At 34.2% G+C, this 26,189-nt stretch overlaps 1 protein-coding gene across 3 annotated transcripts in view; it reads right to left on the reverse strand.

Moving 5' to 3' along the window:
- Positions 1 to 26,189, reverse strand: part of DNAJB14 (DnaJ heat shock protein family (Hsp40) member B14) — a 51,590-nt gene that overhangs the window by 20,638 nt on the left and 4,763 nt on the right. Inside the window, exons 2-4 of one of the 3 annotated variants that reach the window (XM_036914041.2) lie at positions 11,858 to 12,029; positions 5,236 to 5,381; positions 79 to 3,878 (exon numbers count right to left, since the gene is read on the reverse strand). In XM_036914041.2, the coding sequence (XP_036769936.1) occupies positions 3,820 to 3,878; positions 5,236 to 5,381; positions 11,858 to 12,029 (377 nt within the window). In that variant the 3' untranslated portion in view covers positions 79 to 3,819. Of the gene's footprint in view, positions 1 to 78; positions 3,879 to 5,235; positions 5,382 to 11,857; positions 12,030 to 26,189 lie in introns of those variants that run through there. The other 2 variants (XM_036914038.2, XM_036914042.2) reach the window with 2 other exon arrangements.

Below are 26,189 nucleotides of genomic sequence, written 5' to 3' on the forward strand. Positions count from 1 at the left end.
ATATATGTATATGTGTGTATGCCTACATATATGTATGTGTGTGTGTGTATATATATATATATATATATATATATATATATATATATATATAAAACATATAACATCACAACTTACTGGTGTCAGCATGTTACTAGTTCAAGTGTACTGTAGAACCCTTACTTTTCTTTACTTTCTTTTATCATTCCCTATCATTATATAATTACCTTAGATATTTTCTCTGCATAAATACAGAATATCAGAATTTGCTTCAAATGTCAAACATAACTTAGGAAATGAAGAGGAAAATCAAAGTATATTGCATTTATTCATATTTTTGCTTACCACATTCTTTCTTCCTTCTTGATATTTCAAGATGTGTTCTTTTACTGTTTCCTTTGTTTAGAGAGCTTCCTTTAGCTATTCTGTTAGTGTATGTCTGCCAATGACAAATCTTCTTATTTTTCCTTCATCTGAAAATGCCTTGATTTTCTTTCATTGCTGAAGTATATTTTTGCTGGGTATAAATCCTGAGTTGACAATTCTTTTCTTTCAGTACTTGAGAAATGTGCCATTTCCTCCTAGCTTTTATGGTTTCTGATGTGAAATTCACTGTCATTTCAACTGTTTTTCCCTTACAGGTAAAGTGTCATTTTTCTTTTGCCTCTTTCAAGATTTTTTTGTCTTTAGTTTTCAGAAGTTTGACTATGATATGGTCTTGGTGTGGATTTCTTTAGGGTTTTCTGTTTGCGGTTCATTCAACTTCTTTAATTATATAAGCTTATATCTTTTGCCAAGTATGGGAAGTGTTCACCTTTATTTATTTATGACTACTTTTTCAGCTATGCTCTTTCTCCTCTTCTTCAGGGACCCAAATGATGTGAATGTCAATTTTTTTTTGTTACAATCCCACTTGTCCCTGAGGCTATGTTATCATTTTATCTGTTTTCAGTCTATTTTCTCCATTGTTCAGATTGGACAATGCCTACTTTTTTACTTTCCAGTTCACTGGTTCTTTTTTCTGTCATTCTGCTGTTTATTCCATTCATTGTTAGTTTTTACTTTGGTTTTTGTATTTTTAAGTTGTAAAATTTCCATTTGATTCTTTGTAATTTTTGTTTATTTGCTGACTTTCTATTTTTTTGCTGAGAGTCTTATTTTTCTAAATTTGTTTCAAGCATATCTGTAATTGCTCATTGAAGCAATTTTATGATGGATACCTTAAAACCTTTGTTAGGCAATTCCAATTTCTCTGACATCTCCATGTGGGTATCTATTGATTGTTTAAATTCAGTTTGAGATTTTCCTGGTTCTTAGTATGACAAGTGATTTTCAACTGAAATGTGGTCATTTGAGGTATTATCTTATGAGTCTCTGGACCTTATCTAAAGCTTCTGTTTTAGCTGTCCCCCTCTGACACTATTCTGGCACTACAGAAAGAGGGGATACCAATTAATCTTAGGTGGGAGTAAAGTCCAGATTTCCCCTTTGGCCTCTGATCACATCTGAAAGGCAGGGCTCCTCATTACCCCTGGGCAGGTATATGATTTCCAGTCCCCCATAAAGCTTTCACTGAAATCTTCTTGGCTGGAAAGAGCAGGTTGCCTCATTACTGTCCCCAGGTAAATTCACTGACACCATAAAATTATGGCTTCATTTACCTCTGGATGGTGGTCAAAGTCCTGACTCTCCTCTAGGTCACTTATGACACTACCCCAGGGGAGAGAAGGATGCCTTATTACTGCCAAGTAGGAATGGGAGTACCATCTCCCTACTCGACCCTCTGTATTATCACCCTTATTGGGAGTATGTGGGAGAGGTAGGGCATTTCATTATAGCCTAGAGAGAGTGGCAGTCTAGGTTCTTTATTCAGCCTTTGTTGGTGTGGGTGGGGCCACAATTTTTTCTGGGATATTTGGTTGCAGAATTATAGCTATTGCTTGAACATTTTCTGTCATGCTAAGTTGATCCTTTCCTGGTCATACGGCTAGAAAGTGAAGGATTTTCTTGATTGTTTGTCTGTGTTCCTTGGAATTTCTGGGTTATCTGCTTCTCCAACACTGTCTGAGATATAATGAAAGTCCAGGCAATTCACTGCCATGTTGTTCTTGAGGTCCCAAGGTCCCTAGCTAGTCTACCTTCTTCTTTCCAACTTTCAGAGTTTTCTTATGTTCATATTATTTTACATAAAATATTCAGTTATATTTAGTACAAGAAATAAAGTACATCTCTTCCATCTTCCTGAAAGGAGAAGACCTCATTGATTTTTAAATCACTTGCCTCATTCTCATACCCAAGTTTCTGCCATCTTCCCTCTTCTCTAACCACATCATACTCATCTCAAGAAAACTCCTTGTCACCTATTATATGAATGATTCTCCAATTACTCTGATTATAATGCTACTTTATCTTTCTGACTTTTCTTTGGACATCTTTATTCTATGTTGTGGTATTTAGTTACATCCAGTCTTCTGGGAGATTTTGGGTAAATCAGTTAATCTCTCTGAACCTCAATTTTCTTATTTGTGAAAGGAGGATAATACTGGTTGCTTGACTATTTCACAAGATTTTTAGTAAACATTAAATGAAAAAGTGGGAATGAAAAACTATAAAATTCTTGTCAGATGTTAGGTATTACTATTATTCCAAATGTTCTATGGAAGACTTGTCACCCCTTTATGAATTACTAATTCTCTGAGTAAGAGACTATCTCATATTCTTTTACTATATTTCTCTACCAGAATGAGTCCAAGGAGTAGAACTGACTTCTTTGTTCTTATAGATGTTCTTTATTTGTAATACTCCAGGTGTTAAGAATATTTATCTATCAGACCTAACATAGGCAATAGCATCTGATCCATTTATTATTTATCCAGCAATTACATCAACAACTCATTCATTTATGTATTGTTATTACATTCATGTATATGTCAAAAGGCACAGGTACAGTCTCTGAAATACTTGAGAATCTTTGAAGATAATGTAGACTGAGTATGTTTTGAAGACTTCTATGTAAGCAAGTAGGAGTAAAGGGATCCATTTTATTCATATTTTTAAAAAAGTATGTTTATATACACTGTGCAAGTCTTTCTATAAATATATGTAAAATATTCCATACTTTGAGAAATTTATAATCCTAATTATAAAAAACAGCCATATGAACTTGAGTTCATTTAGTCTACTCTCCTTGATAGCAACCTTTTATTTTTAAAGCTTTACAAAATAGACAAATGAAAATGTCTCTTCTATCTAACTTTATTCCCTAAACCAATTACCTCTTCTTTTTCTAATTGTGGAGGAAATAAAAAGAAAGTGTTTTTCATTTTCTAAAAAAAACTATTTTAGTAATTACAGAGCAATCAATCTATACTTACCACTTATACAATAGAACAATAGAAAAACTATAGTTTTTGCTTAGATAAACAGCTTGGTACCCCCCAAACCAAAGTTAAGATCACCTGTTTAAAAATAAAATGAGATGATTCAGAAGGTAATGAAAAGATCCTATGTGCTGAATGAATGAAACCTGCCATTTCTGTCTGATGACACTAACTGTAATATTTTCTAATTAACTACCTTTGCTTACTAAGCATCTGTGGATTACAACCTACATTGTCTATGTAGTTTCCACTCAATGAAAAATGGGCTAATCAACCAACTTTCTATTCTGATCCTCTTTGGGATTAATAATTTGGCATTCTGATTTACAGATAACCTCCTGTGTACTGAATAATGTGAGCCTCTCCTCTAGAGTTGAATCACCTCTCAGAATGTTGATAAATATTAAGTATCTAGTTCTGCAAAGGAGAGCATTAGATTCTGAAATACCACACCAAAGTATAATCACCTTCGTAAAACCTCTTCTGAGTGTTCAGCTGGGGTTACATTTATGCTGTTCATCTCTGCAAAATGCAACACAGGACGTAAAAATATTGGTAGATTTACTTTTATTCTAAGACCAATGATCCTAACATGACTTCAAATAGAAGTAGGAGAAAGAAGCTGTTTAATGTTCTTAGCACTAGCAAAGAATTAATACTGAAATCACCTATCACATCACAAACATACAAGTAACTCAGTGCCAAAATGTTTTTAAACCTTTTAAAAACACCAAAAATTTTTAATCAAATGATTTTAATTCATAATGTGAAATTTTTTTTTAACCTTTGGGGGACTATGTGCTAATGTTAGTGTTTTTGAGTGAAGATAGTTTTCTGTGCTTTCAACATCCTACTTTTAACTTAAGGAAACAGAGAAGGCTCCCAATGTCACAGATATTTTACTTGCACTAGCACCACTTTGTCTGCTGCTTTTATTATAATATATTAACCATCCCCAAATATACTTTGCTTGGCAACTTCCTCCAAGAAATAAAGTGTTTTGGATACAATTTTAACAGTATTTTTATGAAAGCACATTGAGTTGTCTATCTTTCAGAAATATTTTAAAAATGAGTTATCTCCTTCCTGTTATTCTAAGACCCCAGAATTTGACTTTAAACATTATATGGTGGCTCTATCAATGCCAAATTCATAAGAATGAACAATCACAAATTTAAACATCTTCCTATGAATTAGAAGTTAATTATTATGAATAAATTCTATAACAAAACATGATATTACAAAATCAGTCTTCTGACATTTATTTACTAAGTTGGCAGAAACTGAATATTGAGAAAGAAAATGAAGAGAAATGAATAACAGAGAAGAGAAAAAAAACTAATTCTAAAAAGAAAAGAATATCATGTTAGAAATACATGTAAATACATGTAAAAATACATGTAAAAATACATGTAGAAATACATGTAAAAAATGGAAAAATTGGCCAGAGTTAACAGAAATAATAACACTGGGCAGCTGGCGATTCCAAGTTATTTCCTAATTCTTGAGAGTCTTGAGTATAAACTCACAAAAGCTATATTTTGCTTTTAGTTCCCTTAGAACCAGATGGTAATATACTAGAAGCTCATGCATAATTATCACACTACTTGTGCACGGTAAACTAGAAAGCATGCATGCATGCCTAGAAAAGTTACTGAGGACTTGGCCAAAATTGGTATGTTGCTTTTGTGAAGCCAAAGTACATTTGTTTGGTTCTCCATATTACCAAGTTAATAATGAAGCTTTAAAGGGTTTTGAGGATCCTTGTTTATTATGGCTTCTAAATGCACCAGTCTAAAGGCAGAATTTAACATTCTGAAACATTTTAAAGTGGATTCTAAAAAGAGCTCAGTAAAATTGCTTAAAAGGTTTACTTTACTTTTAAAAGCATCTGTTGCTCCAGGTGCATGGTTTTTGTCTGGATGAAACTTCAAGGCAAGCTTTCTATAAGCTTTTTTCAAATCTTCATCACCAGCATCTTTGGTAACTCCAAGTACTTCATAGTAATTTTTACATTTGTTTATGCTGTAAACAAGAGAGTGTGTTATAATATGAATTTCAAGGAAGAACTTCATACAATATCTCTAATTTTTTATTAATTAGAAAAGTAGAAAGAATTGTCTGTGGATTGTTTTCTCAATACCAAATAAGAGCTTATCCTGTTGAAGATTATTGTTGAATTCTCTTTTTTGGCCATAGACCATTCCTCCAATTTCTTCCCAGTCTAAGTGCTGGCCATGAGACTGTCCGTGGCACAATCTACTGCAGCTACAGAGAGGTAAAGCAAAGCCTATAACTACTGCAGATGAAGGACAGAGCACACACTGTAACAAAAATGAGAGGATAACAATTTTATAGTACTCTTAAGTGCATAAAGAATGTTCCAAAGTTCCTCATGAGTATGTCACAGCTAAGGATTAATATGCATTGCATTCCAAGAGTTTTGTTGTCACACAATGTAGACCTAACCAAGTATCAAAGCAATAGTTTAGTCCATGTAAAACAATTACAGTGCTCTATGACTTAAATGTCAAGGCAAGTTAATTAACCTAAGCTATGCTAAAGAGAATTCGTCTGTGTCACTTTCTGAGAAAGATAAAATTTCACAAAATATGTCCTGGGACTCAAAAATGTTTATTTTACCTGATTTTCATTATGATGAGCATACTCTTAAAGATTATTTACATGGTTTATAGCCCTAAAGATGTAACGAGTTTAGGTCAGAAGTATTTAATGTGTATTAGGAAAAGAAGTACTCTGAATGGAGCAGAGAACCTTTGTTACTTTTGGAGGCTAACATTCTCCCATAACTAAGAATTTTCCTTCACTAAAATCCAGATGCATTTTCAACACTTTTTGTGGAGTACTTTATGACTTTAGATGTATCCCCTGTATGAGTGAGTGGCTTGATGACAGAAGGAGTAATAGGTTAAAGGACCTGAGGCTTAGTTGTTCACTGGCAGCTAAAGAATTGCAAAGATTGATATAAGTTTTCAAAGAAAAAAGACAAGATTGATCATTTTTTACTCTTGAACTTATTAGCCATCACAGTGCTTGGTATATGATAGGTTCTCAGTAAATATTTCTGGAATAAATAAGCCTTAGCTCTCTTTTTATAATGAAAGCACTCACCATGTGTTATATGAACAAGGAAAATGAGAAGACAGTGTGTAAGATGATAGAAATTTTCTTAAAATCACATCAACAAAAATCTGTTATGTAATCTTCTTTATCGTAGTAATAATTAAAATTGTATTTTTTTTACTTTGGTACTTAATAAATATTAATGCAAATCAATTTTATTTCATAAACATGACATCTTCATTATTCAGTCAATAATAATTGTTGAGCACCATGTCCCAGACAGTCCTCTGGGTACTTGAGATGCATTAGTGAACAAAACAGAAAATGATCCCTGCCTTTGTAGAAACCCGTTCTCCTAGGTATGTTTAAAATATGATAGAAAAAGGTGTTACAGAACACCTACTGTGTGTCAGGCACAGGTCCACCATCACATATCCACATTTCAATATCCATAAAGCTGTGAAAAATGAAAGTTATTCTATAACTAATTTGATTACAAAAACCTGACTTAACTCTTTTTAGAGACAAAATTTGAGCTAAGTGGATGTGCAGCTGCTATAGTATCTTCACGAATCCCATTTAAGTGTGAGTTTATGTATGTTTTGCTGTAGAAATGTTACTATTAGGTTATGGGCTGCTTACCAGACCCTGCTAAGATGTTATGTAATAATACATGCTTCTTATTACCTTTCTAAAACTTGAAGAATTCTGAATTCCTATCTACACCTGGTCTATGAAAACTTCACACTGGGAATTACAGAATCTTACTTTACTCTTCATCAGGCAGATACTGTTTCTACCTAAACCATGAGTAAATCAAGGCTCTGCATGAGCAAATCGCCAAACTCAGATAACCAAGTAATAGATGGGAACTGGGACTTACTCAACAAAAATGCTCTGAATATCTACTACTGTTTTGGTTACTACAGTAGTGATTCAAACAGCCCCAAAAAATCTCTGCTCATATTAAATTTACAAATGGGAGAGGAAAGTAATGAACAAATATACAAGTAAAATATAAAGCACTTCACATGGTGATAAATATTATTAAAAAATGAGGTGGCAAAGGGGGATGGAGAATGAGAGACCTGCTATTTCAAATAGGGTGATTAGGAAAGGCTTCACAAGTAAAAATTCAAACCTCAGTCTAACTTGGAAACTGCTGTTTCAGAACCAAAAGAAAAGGAGTCCCTTCAGACTCAAGAGCAACCAACCTCTTCCTGTTTGCTTTTCCAATCAATGTTTAAGCAGACTCTCTTCCCTCCCAGATATTTTCGAATGTTGACTTCAGTGCCTAGAACATGCCTTCTCCACCTCCCTTCCTGCTTAGGTAGTTTCTACAACTTCTTCAGATCTCAGCTTAGCTTTTCCTTTTCTCAAGAACTCAGATTCCCCAAGACTAGGTTTGGTGATCCTCTTCTAGTCTCCCAAAGCCCTCTGAATTCAGCCTATCCCAGTAATTACCATAATGTAGTGCAGCTACCTGTTCGCTTATCTGGTGACTCTTTTAGGCTATATAGGCCCCTTGAAGGCAAGGATTGTGTCTTGTTCACCATGTGCGTTGAATGGATGGATGGATAGACAGATGGATGACTGGTTCAATCTGAGGGCAGAAACATCATTTTCAGACCAAAAGTGAAAAGTGCTGTGATGGAAATGTAGTTGGGACCAAAAATTAATTTGGGATAGAGGAGAACAGACTGTGGAACAAGGAATAGAGCAAAGAATATAACAAACACTATCTGAATGCAGGAAACAAAAGGCAGTGATAAAATGTTGAACAAGCCTAAAGTTGTTCCTATGTAGTTTGAATGCATAAAACATTTAATTATGTACTAGATTAGCCTCTAAAATGTTTTTGTTGCTATTTTCTAAGCACAAAAGGCTAGGCAATAGAAAAAGCAACCCAAGAGAGGGCTGTTGGATAGTGTAGGAAAATTAGGTTGGAATTCACAATCCTCCAGAGACTTGTCATAAAGCTAAGAACTGCCATGAAGGGAAAAAAGGCAGAAAAAACAATTATTTCACTAATTCTCAGCTATATCTAGCTTTACCATACTGTTCCTGCCCTGAATTTTTCATCATAGAGGAAAAATTCTTTGAGAAGCCAGCAAAGAGGTATACAGTTGACATCGCTAATGGACAGGCTGAAGATTACATATTTCAAGTAATGCTCCAAATATACTAATTTACCTAATTTTTCACACCTGAATTTAAAAACTCTCATTCATACATTTATCTCATTCATACTTTTGTTCATCATGCTCCTTTTTATCAGCTAAATGCATTTGTCTCACTTTTTACAGTTTGCTCTTTACTGGAAGATTCAAATCTTCTCCATTCTCACCAAAGAATTGAAAAAAAAAAAGAAAGGAAGAAAAAAGAAAATAAATTAAAAAGGAGTAATCCATTCCCTACCCTGGAAGAAAATACTGTGGAAGGCCATAAAGATCTGTCTGGGAGCTAAACAATGGAGAAATATGTCTGGTTCAGCCTTTATGTCTTCTTTTAAGTGCATGAAGGCATAGTGGGCAGGGGAAGAGGGTCCTCTTTCAGTTCTGTTTCATGTTCATAGCTGATTATTTAAACAGACTGCAAATTGAATTGGTGTTTATAGGGAAACACTTATTTATTCCTGAGACAAAGAGGTACTTAAGTTTAGCAAAATGATTTATTTTCTTTTCATTTAAAGTACTATAGCTTAAATCAAATCCTAATCAAATATCCATAAATTTCAAAGGACTTAACAGTTGTACAGAAGTGTTCCTAATCAATAAACATAACAGTGGCCCAGTTAATGATTTCACACTGATCTTGTAAATATTTTTAAAATAAAATATTGCTTTTTTAATGAGATATTAAAAACCTCTTCAAATTAGACCCATGACCCCTTTTTCTCAATTTTTCTATGTATTTCAACTCAAAGACAACAAACAGTACTACTCAGTTTCATAGAATATTAGTTTTACAAAGCAACATACTTTTTCTTCAGTCTTACAGTAAGCTAGCTCTTACTTATGCAACGGGTACAGTATTATTGCATGGCTTCTCCCATTGAGCCAAATTGTCACTGAGCAACTTGTTTGTATAATTGTGCTAAACAACAAGATAGTATGGCTTTCTTCAGAAAAATCCCCTGTGGATAGGTAGAAGAAAAAAACAGAAACATACACCATGTAAGTGTTTGCTGATGATTTGCTACCTCACTAAAGCAACACTCATAGGGGCTAAATAATGAAGTGTTACATGATTTAGGTGTTCACTCGCATAAGGTACCAACTGAAGTATTCTGAATAACTTAGGGTTTCTATTAAGGAATGCTCCAATCATATTCATTCCACAAAAGAAAAAAAAAACTCATTCATTTAATGAAAAGCTATAATAAAATTATTGAACAGAGAAACAACCTCTAATACAGGTACACCAAGAAATGTATGGTCTCAAATTTGGCTCGATCCTCAATGCTAACTGGCAATCTTTCCATTTGCTTTGGCTGAGCTCTGCAAATATTCCATAATTTTCCCACTCTCCTCAAGCTTTCAATCTCATCTCTTACAACTTTCAGAGGATAACTTCATCTCCAATTTCACAGAGTAGAGAAGCCAACAGACAGAAACTCCCTCAACATTTTATGTTTCCATGTGTCCACATCTGGCTGGCCATATACAAAGTGTATCTGCACCCACGATCATACATCATTCTTCCTCTCTCACTATGTCCCCCTGCCTAAATACTAAAACAAAGAGAGCAGAAGAGTGCACCGCTCTTCCTTCTTTTATCACATTTTGAGCTACAACTCTCTGCCCTTCAAGGCTAGGGCAGAGGAAATGAAAAAAGATTTTAAAAAAGTAACATGAGATTTAGGAGATTCCGATTCTCCAAAATTTTCAACTCTATTTTTTTGGTGATATTTTCAAATATATAGGTGATTTCACAGTCTTTAAAAATGCACAAGATTAAACACATTTAAAAATGATTCTAAATAAAAATCACATAAAATGCAATTAACTTTATTAAAGTCTTTCATTGAGGACATATTCTCCCAAAAAGAAGTAACTTATACAAGAAAATACAATTTGTTTTTGGATAGATGTGGTTTCCTGGAACACATTTCAGCATACCGTTTAATTAAACCTTTTTCTTAAAAGCAAGTCTCTCATTTATTCACTTACTCAGCCACCTCTGTTATAATATTACAGTATAAAAATGATAAGCAACAATATTTAATATTTTCAAAGTGCTTCACTACCATTCATGCCAATCCAATACCTTTACCATGGCTTTAGAATAATTAGAGAGTCTTTTTTCTAATGTGGTCACAATCAGACAAAATGTTTCAATCAAGTTTTAGCATCTAAATGTACAGGAAGAAAGCAAAAATACAAATACTGATACTTGCTTTAAAATGTTTTTTTAATGATGTTTGCTTTAAAACTTTAATTCAAATTATGGTGAGCAAAAAAGAACAAGCTACAAAGCAAGAATGGAGGAAAAAAGGCTGAGAAAAGGAAGAAAAGTAAGATTAAAAGAAATAAATAAGAAAGCACAAAAGAGAAAAGAGTCTAACAAGTTTTAGCCACTCTCCCCTTGACTGCACTATAATCCACTCTCCATGTGAATAAGCCCATGAGTCACACTGTTCAGAGTCCTCCATCCTTATACTTTAGCTTCTCTAGAGAGCAATGTAAGTACAACATTAATACAGCTTCCTTAAATTGTAGCAGGAAACAAAACAGTATTTTCTCTAGAGTTTCATACTTAGAGTTTCATTTTCTTTCCAGAAATTATTCTCTTAACCATAAATTTAGTAAAGTTAGATCCTCAAAACTCAGTTCATAATTTTTCAGCTTCACCTAATTCTTCTGCTTTAAGTAGAAGTGTCTCACAAGGTAAAATTAAAACACTCAGAATAATAAGAGTAAGAAAAATATTAAAAGGAGAAGACATGGTGTTTGCATACATGTAAGGATAGCCTTAAAGAATATAGGAAAAAACTATCCTTCAGTAACATAAGAAACTGAAAGCACTGTTGCTAACTGACCTCAATTTTCCTCCCAAGTGAAATTCTCCTGCTTTCATGTATATATTGAAAACAAAAAAATTCTTTATTCTCTACAACATAGTTATATAAATACTGTGCTGTGTCAAAAAACTGAGAAAATTTTCCTTAAGAAAAAATGACTTGGAAGTAGCTCTGTGGCTTATAGTTACTCTAAAAGATGCAAGCTTCCACAGAGTCTGTACTTGACAAGCTAATTTTATAAAGAATAGAAAGCATAGATACCCGGGGTTCAATTCCTTGATGTCTGTTCTTCCATTGAATTATAACGCAAACGCTTTATTCTTTAGGTGTTATAACATTAAAAAATTGCACTGATATCAATTATAGTGGAGCTGTAAGTCATATTTGCTCCTACCTGAGAACCCCATCTACTTGGTCTTTGGTGTAGCTTTTTCCACTTTCACCATTACTAGATGTGCTGTCCTTGGTGCAGTTAGGTTTGCTTTGATCACCACTACCTGATGGTTTTCGGCAATGAGGGCTACTTCCAGCTGTGCTTCCATTTTTCATAATTATTTCCAATAGTGCTGTGGAAAGATACAGAAAGCATACTGTACACATTGATACAAATGATCTTGAGAATAAAATGGTAAAACTGATGAATTAGAACCATACTTAAAAAATCCAAAAAGACTTATTATAGGGGCTTTTAAAGGAGCAGGCATTTCCTTATGCATCTAACTGTTTAGAACCCAGTAATCACTATTTAGAAGCAGAATATTAGGAAATTTAAGCTAGTAATTCAAAATTACTATTTATCTCATTACTGTGGACATACTTTCATTTGTCATATCATGGTGAGACTGCAGGCCAACAAAGAAAAAGAGATAGTATTTAAAGAAGCCAATGAAATTATCTACAAAGAAACAGAAATTAGACTTCCTATTTATATCTCAACAGCAACACTGGTAGCAAAAGACACTGGGATCATATCTCCAAAATGCTCAGGGAGAATAACTGTCAACTAGAGCTCTGCACTAATTTCCCTGAAAATGCACAAGATTAAACACAAAGAGGTTTTCAAACAAAAATTGAGAAAATTTACCATTAAGATTTCACCAGAGGGTACTGTAATATATATATTTTGGATAGAAGGAAAATGCTTCCAAACAGGCTGAGGTGTAAAAGGAATGGACAGCAAATACTGTGCTAAATGTGTAAATAATCTAAACACTGCATCTATAAAATAATAGCTATGCCTAGGATTTGCTTTAGAACACTGCAGAGGCTTTATAAAAGAGGGGGTAGTGATCAGCATTTCATTAAAAAATAATAATAATAATAACAAGGGAGAAATGTGGGATTCACATACAAATCAAGTATAAAAATCAAACTAACCAAAATAAAATTAATTTAAAAAAATCAAACGAATAATCATATGACTTGATTGTTTATAGTTCATGATGCGTGATCAAAACTGAACGTTTCTGTGATATGACTGCCCTTGCACTGTTCACCATGTAAGAACTTATTCACTATGTAAGAACTTGTTCACCATGTAAGAACTTGTTCGTTATGCTTCAGAAGATTGGAGACTGTTGAGAATTAGGCTTGGGGTTGATTAATGATTGTGCATTGAGTCCCCTATACAGAATTTTATTGTTGTTAACAACCATTTGATCAATAAATATGAGAGATGTCCTCTCAAAAATAAATAAATAAATAAGAGGAGGTAGTGAGAATATATGAAATAAGACTGGTCATATATATTCATAATGGTTAAGGACAGAGAGTAATAGAGCTTGATTATACATTCTCTCTCCTTTTGTGTAAGCTTGTAATTTCCCATAATACATCTGATTTGTCAAGCTTGATATCCCAGACGTAACAACATTATATCCAACAACTAGTGAATATCTGTTCTTTACAGGCACACAAAGAATGAAAATTGACAAGATTATAGTTAGACCAAAATGTTATCCCTTTGCATCTCAAAGAATGAGTACCATATATGTCACAATCTATAAGCATAATGCATTTAAGTGGCAAATCGATTATAAAAATGTAACTAGAGAGATCACAAAAGAGTTGGAAAGAAAAAAAAAATCTAGATAACTCGTGTCAGAAGTAATTATACTAGAACTAAGAAAATAGAATTGAATAGAACTGAACATACTGTGTATCAAAACTTGTGGGTCAACAAATGGTGGTGGTATAATTTGATATTCATATACAAAAGAATGAATTTTGACCCCTTCTTCACACCATACACAAAAACTAGCTCAAAATAAATAATACACCTAAATATAAGAGTCAAAACTGTAAGACTTCTAGAAGAAAACCAGAAGTAAATCTTTATGACCTTAATTTAGGCAAAACATTCTTAGATGTAACAACAAAAGTACAAGTCACAAAATAAAAAAATAGGCTGGACTTCATCAAAATTAAAAACTTATACCCTTCAAAGGATATCATCAATAAAGTAACAAGACAATCTGTGGAATGGGAGAAAATATTTACAAAGTCATATATCTGAAAGAAAAGAGAATATATAAAGAACTTTTACAATTCAGTAACAAAAGGACTAAAAACTCAATTAAAAAATGGGCGAAGTATTTAAACAGGCATTCTCCAAAATAGATATACACATGGCCAATAGCACATGACAAGTCACTCATCATCAACAGCCATGACGCAAATGAAAATTACAACCACAAAGAGATACCATGTCACACCCACTAGGATGATTATAATAAAAAAGATGAACAATAACAAGGGTTGACAAAGATGTAGAACCCTCATACACTACTGGTGGGAATGTAAAATGGTGTGGCCATTTTGAAAAAACTGTCTGATTATTCTTTAAATGATCAAACATAGAGTTGCCATTTGACCCAATAATCCTATCCCTGAGTATATATCCAAGAGAAATAAAAACATACATTACATAAAAACTGGTTCACAAATGTTCTTAACATCACTTTTCATAATAGAAAAACAAGTGGAAACAATCCAAATCTTCATCTGATGACTGGATATATAAAATGTACTATGTCCATACAATGGAATATTATTTGACAGTAAAAAGAAATGAAGTACTGATATATATACTACAACATGGAAGGACCTTGAAAACATGCTACATGAAAAAAGGCAGTCACAAAAGACCACATATTATGATTCCATTTATATGAAATGTTTAGAACAGGCAAATCTATAGAGACAGGAAGTAGATTAGTCATTGCCAAGGGCTAGTGGGGAATGTGGAACTGGGGAGAAATGATGACTGCTAATGAGTATGGGGTTTATTTTTGAGTTAAAGAAAATGTTCTATATTTGATTGTTGTAATGGTTGCACAACTCTGAATATACCAAAACCCATGAATGGTATACTTCAAAAGAATGAATTGTATGGTATGTGAATTATATTTCAATAAAGCTATTATATATGTTTTTAAAAGTCCCAGCAGTGCCACTGGCAAATTTGTAAACATATATCTATCATTTGTATTTTGTCTATATAAAAGAACTTTCTATCATATCTTTTCTTAGCTAATGCATTCAAAAGATCACCAGATATAAGAAATTCAGTTTTTTAAACTATCTAGTTGTAGATGATACCGAAAGGTTCTTAATTAGACAGCAATATATTTAGTTATTAACAGGATAAATATAACATATATAGTCAATGTTTAACTACAGTTTAGTTCATATTTAATGCAATCACAATGTTATCCTGGAGAGCAGAAGCAAGCATGGTCTGGAGGAAGTGGTTCACAGCTTTTAAATATGAAAAATTGTGTGGAAATGCCAAGAAGAAGAATGTGACAGCAGTTTAAATGTTAAACACCTGTGGATTCCCTCATAAAAACAGAGCAACCAGATAACAAAATGAAAATTTCATGCACAAAAATCCCAAAGTACAAGAAGTGGGAACAAAACATCAATAGCTACAATCTATGTGGTCATAACATGAGTGTGGGAAGTATAGGACAGTAATAGGTCATTTTCCAGTCCACAGAACAGAAGAACTCCAAAATAACTAACAGGGACTCTCTATACAGAAGATCAGCAAAACTCAGAAAAGTTTATAAAAAGAATGGGTTTTTCCTCACTCCAGTAGCATGTGAGTGAGTAAAAGGGTCCACAATAAACTCTTAAGAGCATATAACACTCCAGTGACTACAAACTCTCAAAACTAATTAGTTAAAGCTCTCTTTCAGAACAATGCCACATTGAGGAGAAACTGCTGGGAACAGAACCCCATCTGAAGAAGGCAGTAGCAATAAAAAAAAAGAGAGAGAGAGACAAACTACAGACAAAGTGGGGAAGCAAAAAGGAGTGAGGAGATCTCATAGAGCAAGGTAACAAATTTTCAAACATTACATAAAAACTACAGAAGGATATCTGTATATTTAGAAAGGCTAACTAACTTCACATAAAAATGAGCAGAAGATGATGATAAAAGTGGAATCTGATACAAAGTTGTTATGAGAAGAAAGAGAATAGGAATAAAATAAATCTCTGAAGACAATGAAAGCATACTACAAAGATTTGCTGACAAAACAGGTAAACACTCTAACTTAGTACTTCAGAACAAGTCAAAAAGACCTTAAGAAATTATACACAATATGAAAAAACCACAAATTAAAATTATAACAATCCCAAGTATCTTCCCAAAGCTTAGGTGATAAAATTCAGGAAAAAATAAGAAATAAAAGAAAAAAAGTGAGTTCAAAAGAGAAGACTAAAGCAGAAGAAACAAAGAGTTAATAAACAACAGATAATGATGTGAGAGAATATAAAAAAAGAGGGAAAATTTAAAAATTAAAATGACAAAAAAATGGCAAATACTAAGGATAAAGAAGATACAAAATGCATATAATAGGAGTCCTGAAGAAGAAAAATAAGGCAAGGTAATGGAACTAATATAACAATAATTGGAGAAAACTCTTCTGATACAAAAACAAAACATGTGAAATCATGTAATTAAAGGGCAAATCACATGCCTAAGAATATTTACCCAGAATAACCAACACCTGTATATATTCTTGTAAAATTAACTGGGCATCTAGGCAAAAAATATCAAATGACTTTACTCATCAGTAGTACTTGCACAAAACAACTGAATAACATATCTGGATATTCAGAAAAAGAAAGTTTGAACGAAGGATTGTGTATCCACCAAACTAACGTCAAGCATTAAGATCACAGATGAGCTATTTTCAACATGCCAGAACATAGAGAGCATATTTCCCACAAGCCCTTCCTAGAAACCTACTAGAGAAGCTTCAGGAATTCAAAATAATTAGAAGTACATTGACATAAGGATTGTCATTAAGCATTAAATGTACAGTTATCTATAAAGACAAGACTAAATGACAATTAAAAGTGGGAGCATATAGTATGTAATAATATGTTCTGATACTGTAGAAAGGTTCAAATATTTTTTAAATGGTAGGCTTCATGTCTTTCCTTTTACTTTGGGGAAAAAAAACAGTTATTTCCCTTCTCTTCCCTTCCCCTTCTCTTCTTTTGGCAGCTGATGCCTGAACCAAGGAAGCTTATTAGAAACAAGGAGGCAATCATAGCCAAAACACAGCTTAACTTGACAGGGCCTGCACCAACAGGGTCATGGAGGCAGCTCATGACACACAGGGGAAAATGAAAAAATAAGTAAACGGAAGAAGATAACAGGTGCCACATTTCTTACTGTTAAGAGAATGAAATTACAAATATGGAAATGGAGAAGACTAGAATGAACTCTGTGGTGGACTAAAAAGGAAGGTGTGCAAGTCTCAACACGGATATCAATATTAATATAGAATAAATTACCAGAGATGTGTATGCCCACATACAAACAGATACACATATATACATTTATTTCATAGCTCTGTCTACTGAGGGTCTAGAGGCAATAACGCCCCTGTGGGAATGACCTTATCCAGTGTCCATACCTTAGTTTTTAAGTACCAATGTCCACTAAAAAGAAGCAGGGCTCCTTGGAGAATTAGCTGATTTCTAAGGCAGAGTAAGTAAAAAGTAGGGCTGAAAATTTTTTCTTACCAGAAAATCAGAAAGCTCAAAGAACAATAAGGACATGTCAAAAAGACACAGGAGCCACCATGAAAGGGCCCCTACTGATTAAATCTGAAGCAATCTGAACATCAAAATTAAAAAATGATAGTAATATAATAAATAGGAATCCATGAATCTACATTAATAAGTTGTAAGCCAACTAATAAACTGTGGAAGGAATGACAGAATTAAAAAATCAACATCTGGCAACCATCAAATATTTATTCAGGAAAGAATCATCAATGGATGCTAAAAGGAGTAGGTTAAAGTTTGTTGTAGAACAGAACATTTATTACACAGTTTCAAAGTATTTTCCCACAAAAATATTTACTAATTATAAAGGGTAAAAAAAAAAAGTAAGTTTAGAGTGGAAAAACCTGGCAATCACCAACTTCACTAAGTGATCAAAGTTAACTCACAAGTAACAACCAATCAACACGTATCTCCTGGTATGTTACACTAAGAATATATCATCATTTCTATCATATTCCTGCCAAAAATTCATGAGAAAATGTCATTCAAATCCAAATTGAGGGAAATACTGTAAAATAACTGAATGTACTCACCAAAAATGCCAAGGTCAAGAAAGAAAAAGCATTATCTGGAGAATGATACATCCAGATAAATGCAGTATGTATCTTTTTTGCTATCAAAGACATAATTAGGAAAACTGGCAAAATCTGAATGCAGTACATGCACTAATTTCATGAATTTGATGGTCATACTGTGGTTATGTTAGAAAGTGTCCTTGTCTTAATATACACTGAGTTATTTAGGGATAACAGGACATCTTTCTCTACAACTTTCTCTTAATTGGGTCAGGAAAAAATAAAATAAGAACACCACACACAATTTATGTTATGTGTGTGTTCAGTGGGTGGGTGGGTGGGTAGGAATAGTAGGGAGGGAGAGAGCATGGGCGTGGTGATAAAGCAAACATAGAAAGTTTTATCAAATAGGAAGCCTGAGTATAGAAAGTCTCTACTATTTTTGTGAATTTTCTATAAATTTCAAAGTATTTCAAAATTTAAAAAGTAATTAAAATGGGGACAGAAAATGGAGAATATATACAAAGAAAATTTGTTTTCAATATATTAGTGGGGTAGTATTGGTAATATTACTATGAAACTTATGTATATGATATGGCATAAAGTAAAGAAATAATCATGACATATTCTATCATTTGTCCTGGTTTTGAGAACTTGGATTATTACTGTGGGAGGAATGAGATAGAAATATAAGATATAAAAGTTTGAGTAAATGCGTAAAGAGCTTATTTGAAAGGGAAATAACAGTATAAACACATAAGCTGTTTTAGCTTTAAAAAAAACTATTTCCTAGTTTGCACACTGAAAAGGCCCAGAAACAATGAACAATCTAGTAGCTGCAGCATCTTTATTGCTAGATTGTGGAGCTGAAATACCATTTTCCACTAAAATAAATCAGAGTTATTGGAGATACGGTTGATTCCAGGTCTAATACAAGGAATTAGAAGAGGCACCTGAGACATTCTTGTTATACCAAAGAGCAAGATAACTATTCCAGAGTATTAGGAATGTGTCTATGGGACTCAAGGGTAACCCAGAAATGCTCCTTGACCAAAGACCTGAAAAATACCACTTAGCTGTTTTTGAAGAAGGAAAGGAAACTCTTTTTCTTGAAAACTGATAAAAAACAATCAAGAACTTATCCTGTCTGTTCTATATGAACTGTACCACTACTTAACCCTAAGACAGGTGAGGCAGAAGGGTCTCTTTATACAAGTTTTTCAGCTAATAAATGAAGAAATTATTTTTTAAAAATTGTGGCTTCAAGACTTATTAAGAAGAAAAGAGAGTCAACACAAATCAACAGTATCAGAAACGAGAAAGGAAAAATCACGACGGACCCCACGGAAATGCAAAGAATTATTGGAGAATACTATGAAAACCTATATGCTAACAAGCTGGGAAACCTAGGAGAAATGGACAACTTCCTAGAAAAATATAACCTTCCAAGATTGACCCAGGAAGAAACAGAAAATCTAAACAGACCAATTACCAGCAACGAAATTGAAGAGGTAATCAAAAAACTACCAAAGAACAAAACCCCCGGGCCAGATGGATTTACCTCGGAATTTTATCATACAGGGAAGACATAATACCCATTCTCCTTAAAGTTTTCCAAAAAATAGAGGAGGAGGGGATACTCCCAAACTCATTCTATGAAGCTAACATCACCCTAATACCAAAACCAGGCAAAGACCCCACCAAAAAAGAAAACTACAGACCAATATCCCTGATGAACGTAGATGCAAAAATACTCAACAAAATATTAGCAAACCGAATTCAAAAATACATCAAAAGGATCATACACCATGACCAAGTGGGATTCATCCCAGGGATGCAAGGATGGTACAACATTCGAAAGTCCATCAACATCATCCAACACATCAACAAAAAGAAAGACAAAAACCACATGATCATCTCCATAGATGCTGAAAAAGCATTTGACAAAGTTCAACATCCATTCATGTTAAAAACTCTCATCAAAATGGGAATAGAGGGCAAGTACCTCAACATAATAAAGGCCATCTATGATAAACCCACAGCCAACATTATATTGAACAGCGAGAAGCTGAAAGCATTTCCTCTGAGATCGGGAACTAGACAGGGATGCCCACTCTCTCCACTGTTATTTAACATAGTACTGGAGGTCCTAGCTACGGCAATCAGACAAAATAAAGAAATACAAGGAATCCAGATTGGTAAAGAAGAAGTTAAACTGTCACTATTTGCAGATGACATGATACTGTACATAAAAAACCCTAAAGACTCCACCCCAAAACTACTAGAACTGATATCGGAATACAGCAAAGTTGCAGGATACAAAATCAACACACAGAAATCTGTGGCTTTCCTATATACTAACAATGAACCAACAGAAAGAGAAATCAGGAAAACAACTCCATTCACAATTGCATCAAAAAAAATAAAATACCTAGGAATAAACCTAACCAAAGAAGTGAAAGACTTATACTCTGAAAACTACAAGTCACTCTTAAGAGAAATTAAAGGGGACACTAACAGATGGAAACTCATCCCATGCTCGTGGCTAGGAAGAATTAATATCGTTAAAATGGCCATCCTGCCCAAAGCAATATACAGATTTGATGCAATCCCTATGAAACTACCAGCAACATTCTTCAATGAACTGGAACAAATAATTCAAAAATTCATATGGAAACACCAAAGACCCCGAATAGCCAAAGCAATCCTGAGAAAGAAGAATAAAGTAGGGGGGATCTCACTCCCCAACTTCAAGCTCTACTATAAAGCCATAGTAATCAAGACAATTTGGTACTGGCACAAGAGCAGAGCCACAGACCAATGGAACAGACTAGAGAATCCAGACATTAACCCAGACATATATGGTCAATTAATATTTGATAAAGGAGCCATGGACATACAATGGCAAAATGACAGTCTCTTCAACAGGTGGTGCTGGCAAAACTGGACAGCTACATGTAGGAGAATGAAACTGGACCATTGTCTAACCCCATATACAAAAGTAAACTCAAAATGGATCAAAGACCTGAATGTAAGCCATGAAACCATTAAACTCTTGGAAGAAAACATAGGCAAAAACCTCTTAGACATAAACATGAGTGACCTCTTCTTGAACATATCTCCCCGGGCAAGGAAAACAACAGCAAAAATGAGTAAGTGGGACTATATTAAGCTGAAAAGCTTCTGTACAGCAAAAGACACCATCAATAGAACAAGAAGGATCCCTACAGTATGGGAGAATATATTTGAAAATGACACATCCGATAAAGGCTTGACGTCCAGAATATATAAGGAGCTCTCACGCCTCAACAAACAAAAAACAAATAACCCAATTAAAAAATGGGCAGAGGAACTGAAGAGACAGTTCTCCAAAAAAGAAATACAGATGGCCAACAGACACATGAAAAGATGCTCCACATCGCTAGTTATCAGAGAAATGCAAATTAAAACTACAATGAGGTATCACCTCACACCAGTAAGGATGGCTGCCATCCAAAAGACAAACAACAACAAATGTTGGCGAGGCTGTGGAGAAAGGGGAACCCTCCTACACTGCTGGTGGGAATGTAAGTTAGTTCAACCATTGTGGAAAGCAGTATGGAGGTACATCAAAATGCTCAAAACAGACTTACCATTTGACCCAGGAATTCCACTCCTAGGAATTTACCCTAAGAACGCAGCAATCAAGTTTGAGAAAGACAGATGCACCCCTATGTTTATTGCAGCACTATTTACAATAGCCAAGAATTGAAAGCAACCTAAATGTCCATCAATAGATGAATGGATAAAGAAGATGTGGTACATATACACAATGGAATACTACTCAGCCATAAGAAAAGGGCAAATCCAATCATTTGCAGCAACATGGATGGAGCTGGAGGGTATTATGCTCAGTGAAACAAGCCAAGCGGAGAAAGAGAAATACCAAATGATTTCACTTATCTGTGGAATATAAGAACAAAGGAAAAACTGAAGGAACAAAACAGCAGCAGAATCACAGAACTCAAGAATGGACTAACAGGTACCAAAGGGAAAGGGACTGGGGAGGATGGGTGGGTAGGGAGGGATAAGGGGGGGAGAAGTAGGGGGGTATTATGATTAATATGCATGGGGGGGGGTAGGAGAAAAGGGAGGGCTGTACAACACAGAGAAGGCAAGTAGTGATTCTACAACATTTTGCTATGCTGATGGACAGTGACTGTAAAGGGGTTTATAGGGGAGACCTGGTATAGGGGAGAGCCTAGTAAACATAATATTCGTCATGTAAGTGTAGATTAGTGATAGCAAAAAAAAAAAAAAAAAACGGGCAGTTCCTGTGTGGTAACCTCCAACGAGTTCTACACAAGGGTATAAAGGGCATATAAAAGTGTAGGCAAAGGGTCTGTTTGTGTTTACACAGAGGATCAAAGCCTAATTGGGCTACCCCGAAAATGAACTAAGATACGATATGAAAAAGAACTTCCAACATCTGCACTCTCTGGAAGACTCATGCCAGAAGATGATCATCAAAAAACCCCAACAAAGATCCACGCACTGCTACAGCTGTAGATGCACTCATCCCACCAGTTCCTGGACTTGCCATGGGAATGAGGAAGGAGATATCTAAGCTGGCCTGTGCATACAGTAAAACAACAAAATTGGACTGGATCTATACTGTTGGAACTCAACCAAGAATTTGGAGAAGTGCAAATTGTAGCGCTCCAAAGTCTTACAACTACAAACTATTTACTGTTAAAAGAACATATGGCATGTGAACAGTCCCCAGGAATGGGTTGTTTTAATTTGTCTGATTTCTCTCAGACTGTTCAAGTTCAGTTGGACAATATCCACCATATCATAGATTTCACAAATCATTCACAAATGCCTAAGGTGCCTAACTGGTTTTCTTGGTTTCACTGCAGATGGCTGGTAATTACAGATATGCTTTGGTTATGTAACTATACTCCTATTATGTTAATGTGTGTGTGCAATTTAAGTAGTAGCTTAAAACCTGTACATGCTGAAGTTACTCTACAAGAAGATATATCAAAGAAATAATCAATCTTCCCATGTTTTCTTCCGCCTGCTACTTCTATAGCTTTTCTTCTTCCTTCCTAATTACAACCCTTAAATAGAATTCGTGCCTCATATCAAATTTACCGAGTATCATAATTCTTCCAAGTGGTAAAGATACCTCAAGACAAATGCTGGGCATAGAAGCCACAGGGCATAAATATGCAAAGAAGTAAAAAGCTAACTTTTTCAAACAATAAGGCTTCTCTCTCACTTACCAACTTTACATTTCCCTGTATGGCCCCGGAAGATGACTGGTTAGCCAGAGACGGGTAAGATTCCTCAAGGGAGGAACAACCTAAGACAGGCACAGTCGCAGGGGGGCCATCAGGTGAGAAATTGGGGATCAACAGAGGTGAGGCTTAGAACCTCACCCCCCCTGTTCTGAGAGAAATCTTCTGCATACGTGGATGTTTTATTGCCCTGGTCTAGCTTGGATTAACACATAGTCTACAGGCACACACCTGATCATCTACATGTGCTCTCTTACAACACTAAACTATGTTTTCTACCTTTATCTTGTATCTACCTACCACTTCAGCATTTTATTAAAAATAATAATAATAAAGAGAGAAATGTGGTATCCACATATAAATCAAGTATAAAAACCAAATGAGTATTCATATTTGAACTGACTGTTTAGAGTTCATAATGCATGAGCAAAACCGAAAGTTTATGTGATGACTGCCCTTGTACTGTTCACCATGTAACTTATTCATTATGTAAGAATTTGTTCTACATGTAAAAACTTGTTTGTTATGCCTCAGAAGATTGGAGACTGACAAAAATTAGGCTTGGGGTGGATTAATGATTGTGCATTGAGCATTGACTCCCCTATACAGAATTTTATTGTCGTTAACAACCATTTGATCAATAAATATGAGAGATGCCCTCACAAAAAAAAAAAAAAAAAAAAATTGTGGCTTCAGATATGAAAGTGGTTATATGTGTTAAGTATTTATAGGTGGACACAAAGTCCCTATGCATGCTTGTTAGAGGTTATCTGTACATTCCCTTTCATTCTTAGCACAAACATGCTCCTCCGAGTGTTTTTCTGAGTATCCTCCATGTTAATAGCTAGATGCTGGTATTGCTAAAGCAGGATCATACAGTTGGTTTAGGTTTTCAACAGTTATTATGATACTAAAAATTCTTCTGCAACTTCATGCATAGGGGTTCTGCTTAACAACGGCTGTGTGTGTACATGCACTCACACCAAACACTCTCTGACTTCTAAGAGTGAAAATCTGAACAAGTTTCATTACCTCTGGGTCTCAACATCCACTTTTGTCATCTTAAAAATGGAATCAGCAAAGTTTTCTGTATTAACAATCACTGGAACCAGTGCCTGAGAAGGTAATATGATTCAGTTCAAATACTGCCAGAATTTAGAATACATTGGATTTTTCTGATTTATTAATGCTTCAGCTATCACAGATTTCATTTACAATTATGCATAATATTACAAACTTTAGTTGGACAGACACAGCACTCTAAATCAGATTACACTTACTTTTGGTTTTAAAACTATCCAATCATATTTTAGGCATTCACTTCTCATACATACTGCTTTGCTTGGGGTTTTAATGTATCTGAATTAAATTTAAGCATATTCTGTATTAAGGACCAGTGGAAAAGTAACTATGTATTAAAAATGTTTATGTGGATAATCCAAAAGTAAGAACCAAGATGTTTTTATTTAAGTTTCTGCAACACACCTGTTATCTATAATGTCCATAGGAACACGATTTGAATAGCAAATGGATATTTTCTCTCCTCCTCACAAGACAGAAAGTTTTTGTGTGATTACAAAAGTAATATTGCTCAGCACATTAAAAAATAACAAAGTAAAAATTATTTATAACTTTCACATGAGAAAAAGAAATCATTCAACCCGATTTGGTGTATTTAACTCTAGTTACTCTAGTAAGCTAGATGTCTAGCATTTTAGATATTTTCAAACAAAACTAGAATAATCTACATACGTTTGTAGCCTACCTTTACTTACTGTATATATCATTTATAGCAATAAATATAGGTCCATATCATTTTTTAAAGAGCTTATACAGGACTATTGCAATAGGGAGAGAGATCAGGCTAAACTCTGAATTCAGCAAAGACAGCAGGGTATTTACAGCCCATGAGCAGGGTGAGGGGGGTCAGTGAATGGAAAATTAATGAGGCACATCAACGATTTTAATAGGTACACAACATTAATGCAGTGCAATTTATTTTAATCAATTCCCACTGATGGACATTTATACTCTTCCAAATTTTGCTGCAGTCCTTACATATACATTTTTTTGTATACTTGTCTGATTATAGAAAAGCTTCATTTGTGAATATATTAGCATGAAAAGCCTTACAGCTATACATTTTTCATTTGTTTATTAATTTAACAAATCATCCTTAATGCAGAAAATAAAATTATATAAATAGGTATCATTCCAGAAAATACAGGCTTATATATGTCACAAGTATATGCAAAACACTGTTAGGCACCATGGAGTCAAAAGGGTGGTCTAAAGTAGAATGGTTCCTAATGGCAAAAGATTTTTTAATCTAGTATAACTATACACATAGACAATACAAGGAATGAATGCAACAAGGCAGGAAGAACGACATATTAACTAAACATGGAATGAGTAGTTGAATCCAAATGGAGCTTAATCTTCAACTAAAGCAATTATTTTATGTTTAAAATAGATGACTAAAAAATTACAACAAAGACACATATATACTGTTAACCTCAAGACAGCATTCAAATACTTTTGCCATAATAATAACATGTGACATTCTTATTCTACTTACAATATCCTTATAATAATTCTATGAAGATTACAGGTGAAAAAACTGAGGCTCAGAAAAAGAAAGGGAAATGGCAGGAACTGAGCCATCATTCTATCCAGAAGGTACTCTATACTCCATTTCTGTAGAATAGAAGCTCCAAGAGTATAAGGATTTTGTCTTATTGTTCACTGACTCCCTGGTTCCTAGCACAGTGTCTGGCAAAAAAAGGGTGGGTTTAGTAAGTGCTTGTTGAATAAATACATCCCCATTTTACAAATG

This window comes from Manis pentadactyla, chromosome 5 (genome assembly GCF_030020395.1).
Source record: "Manis pentadactyla isolate mManPen7 chromosome 5, mManPen7.hap1, whole genome shotgun sequence".
NCBI lineage: Eukaryota > Metazoa > Chordata > Mammalia > Pholidota > Manidae > Manis > Manis pentadactyla.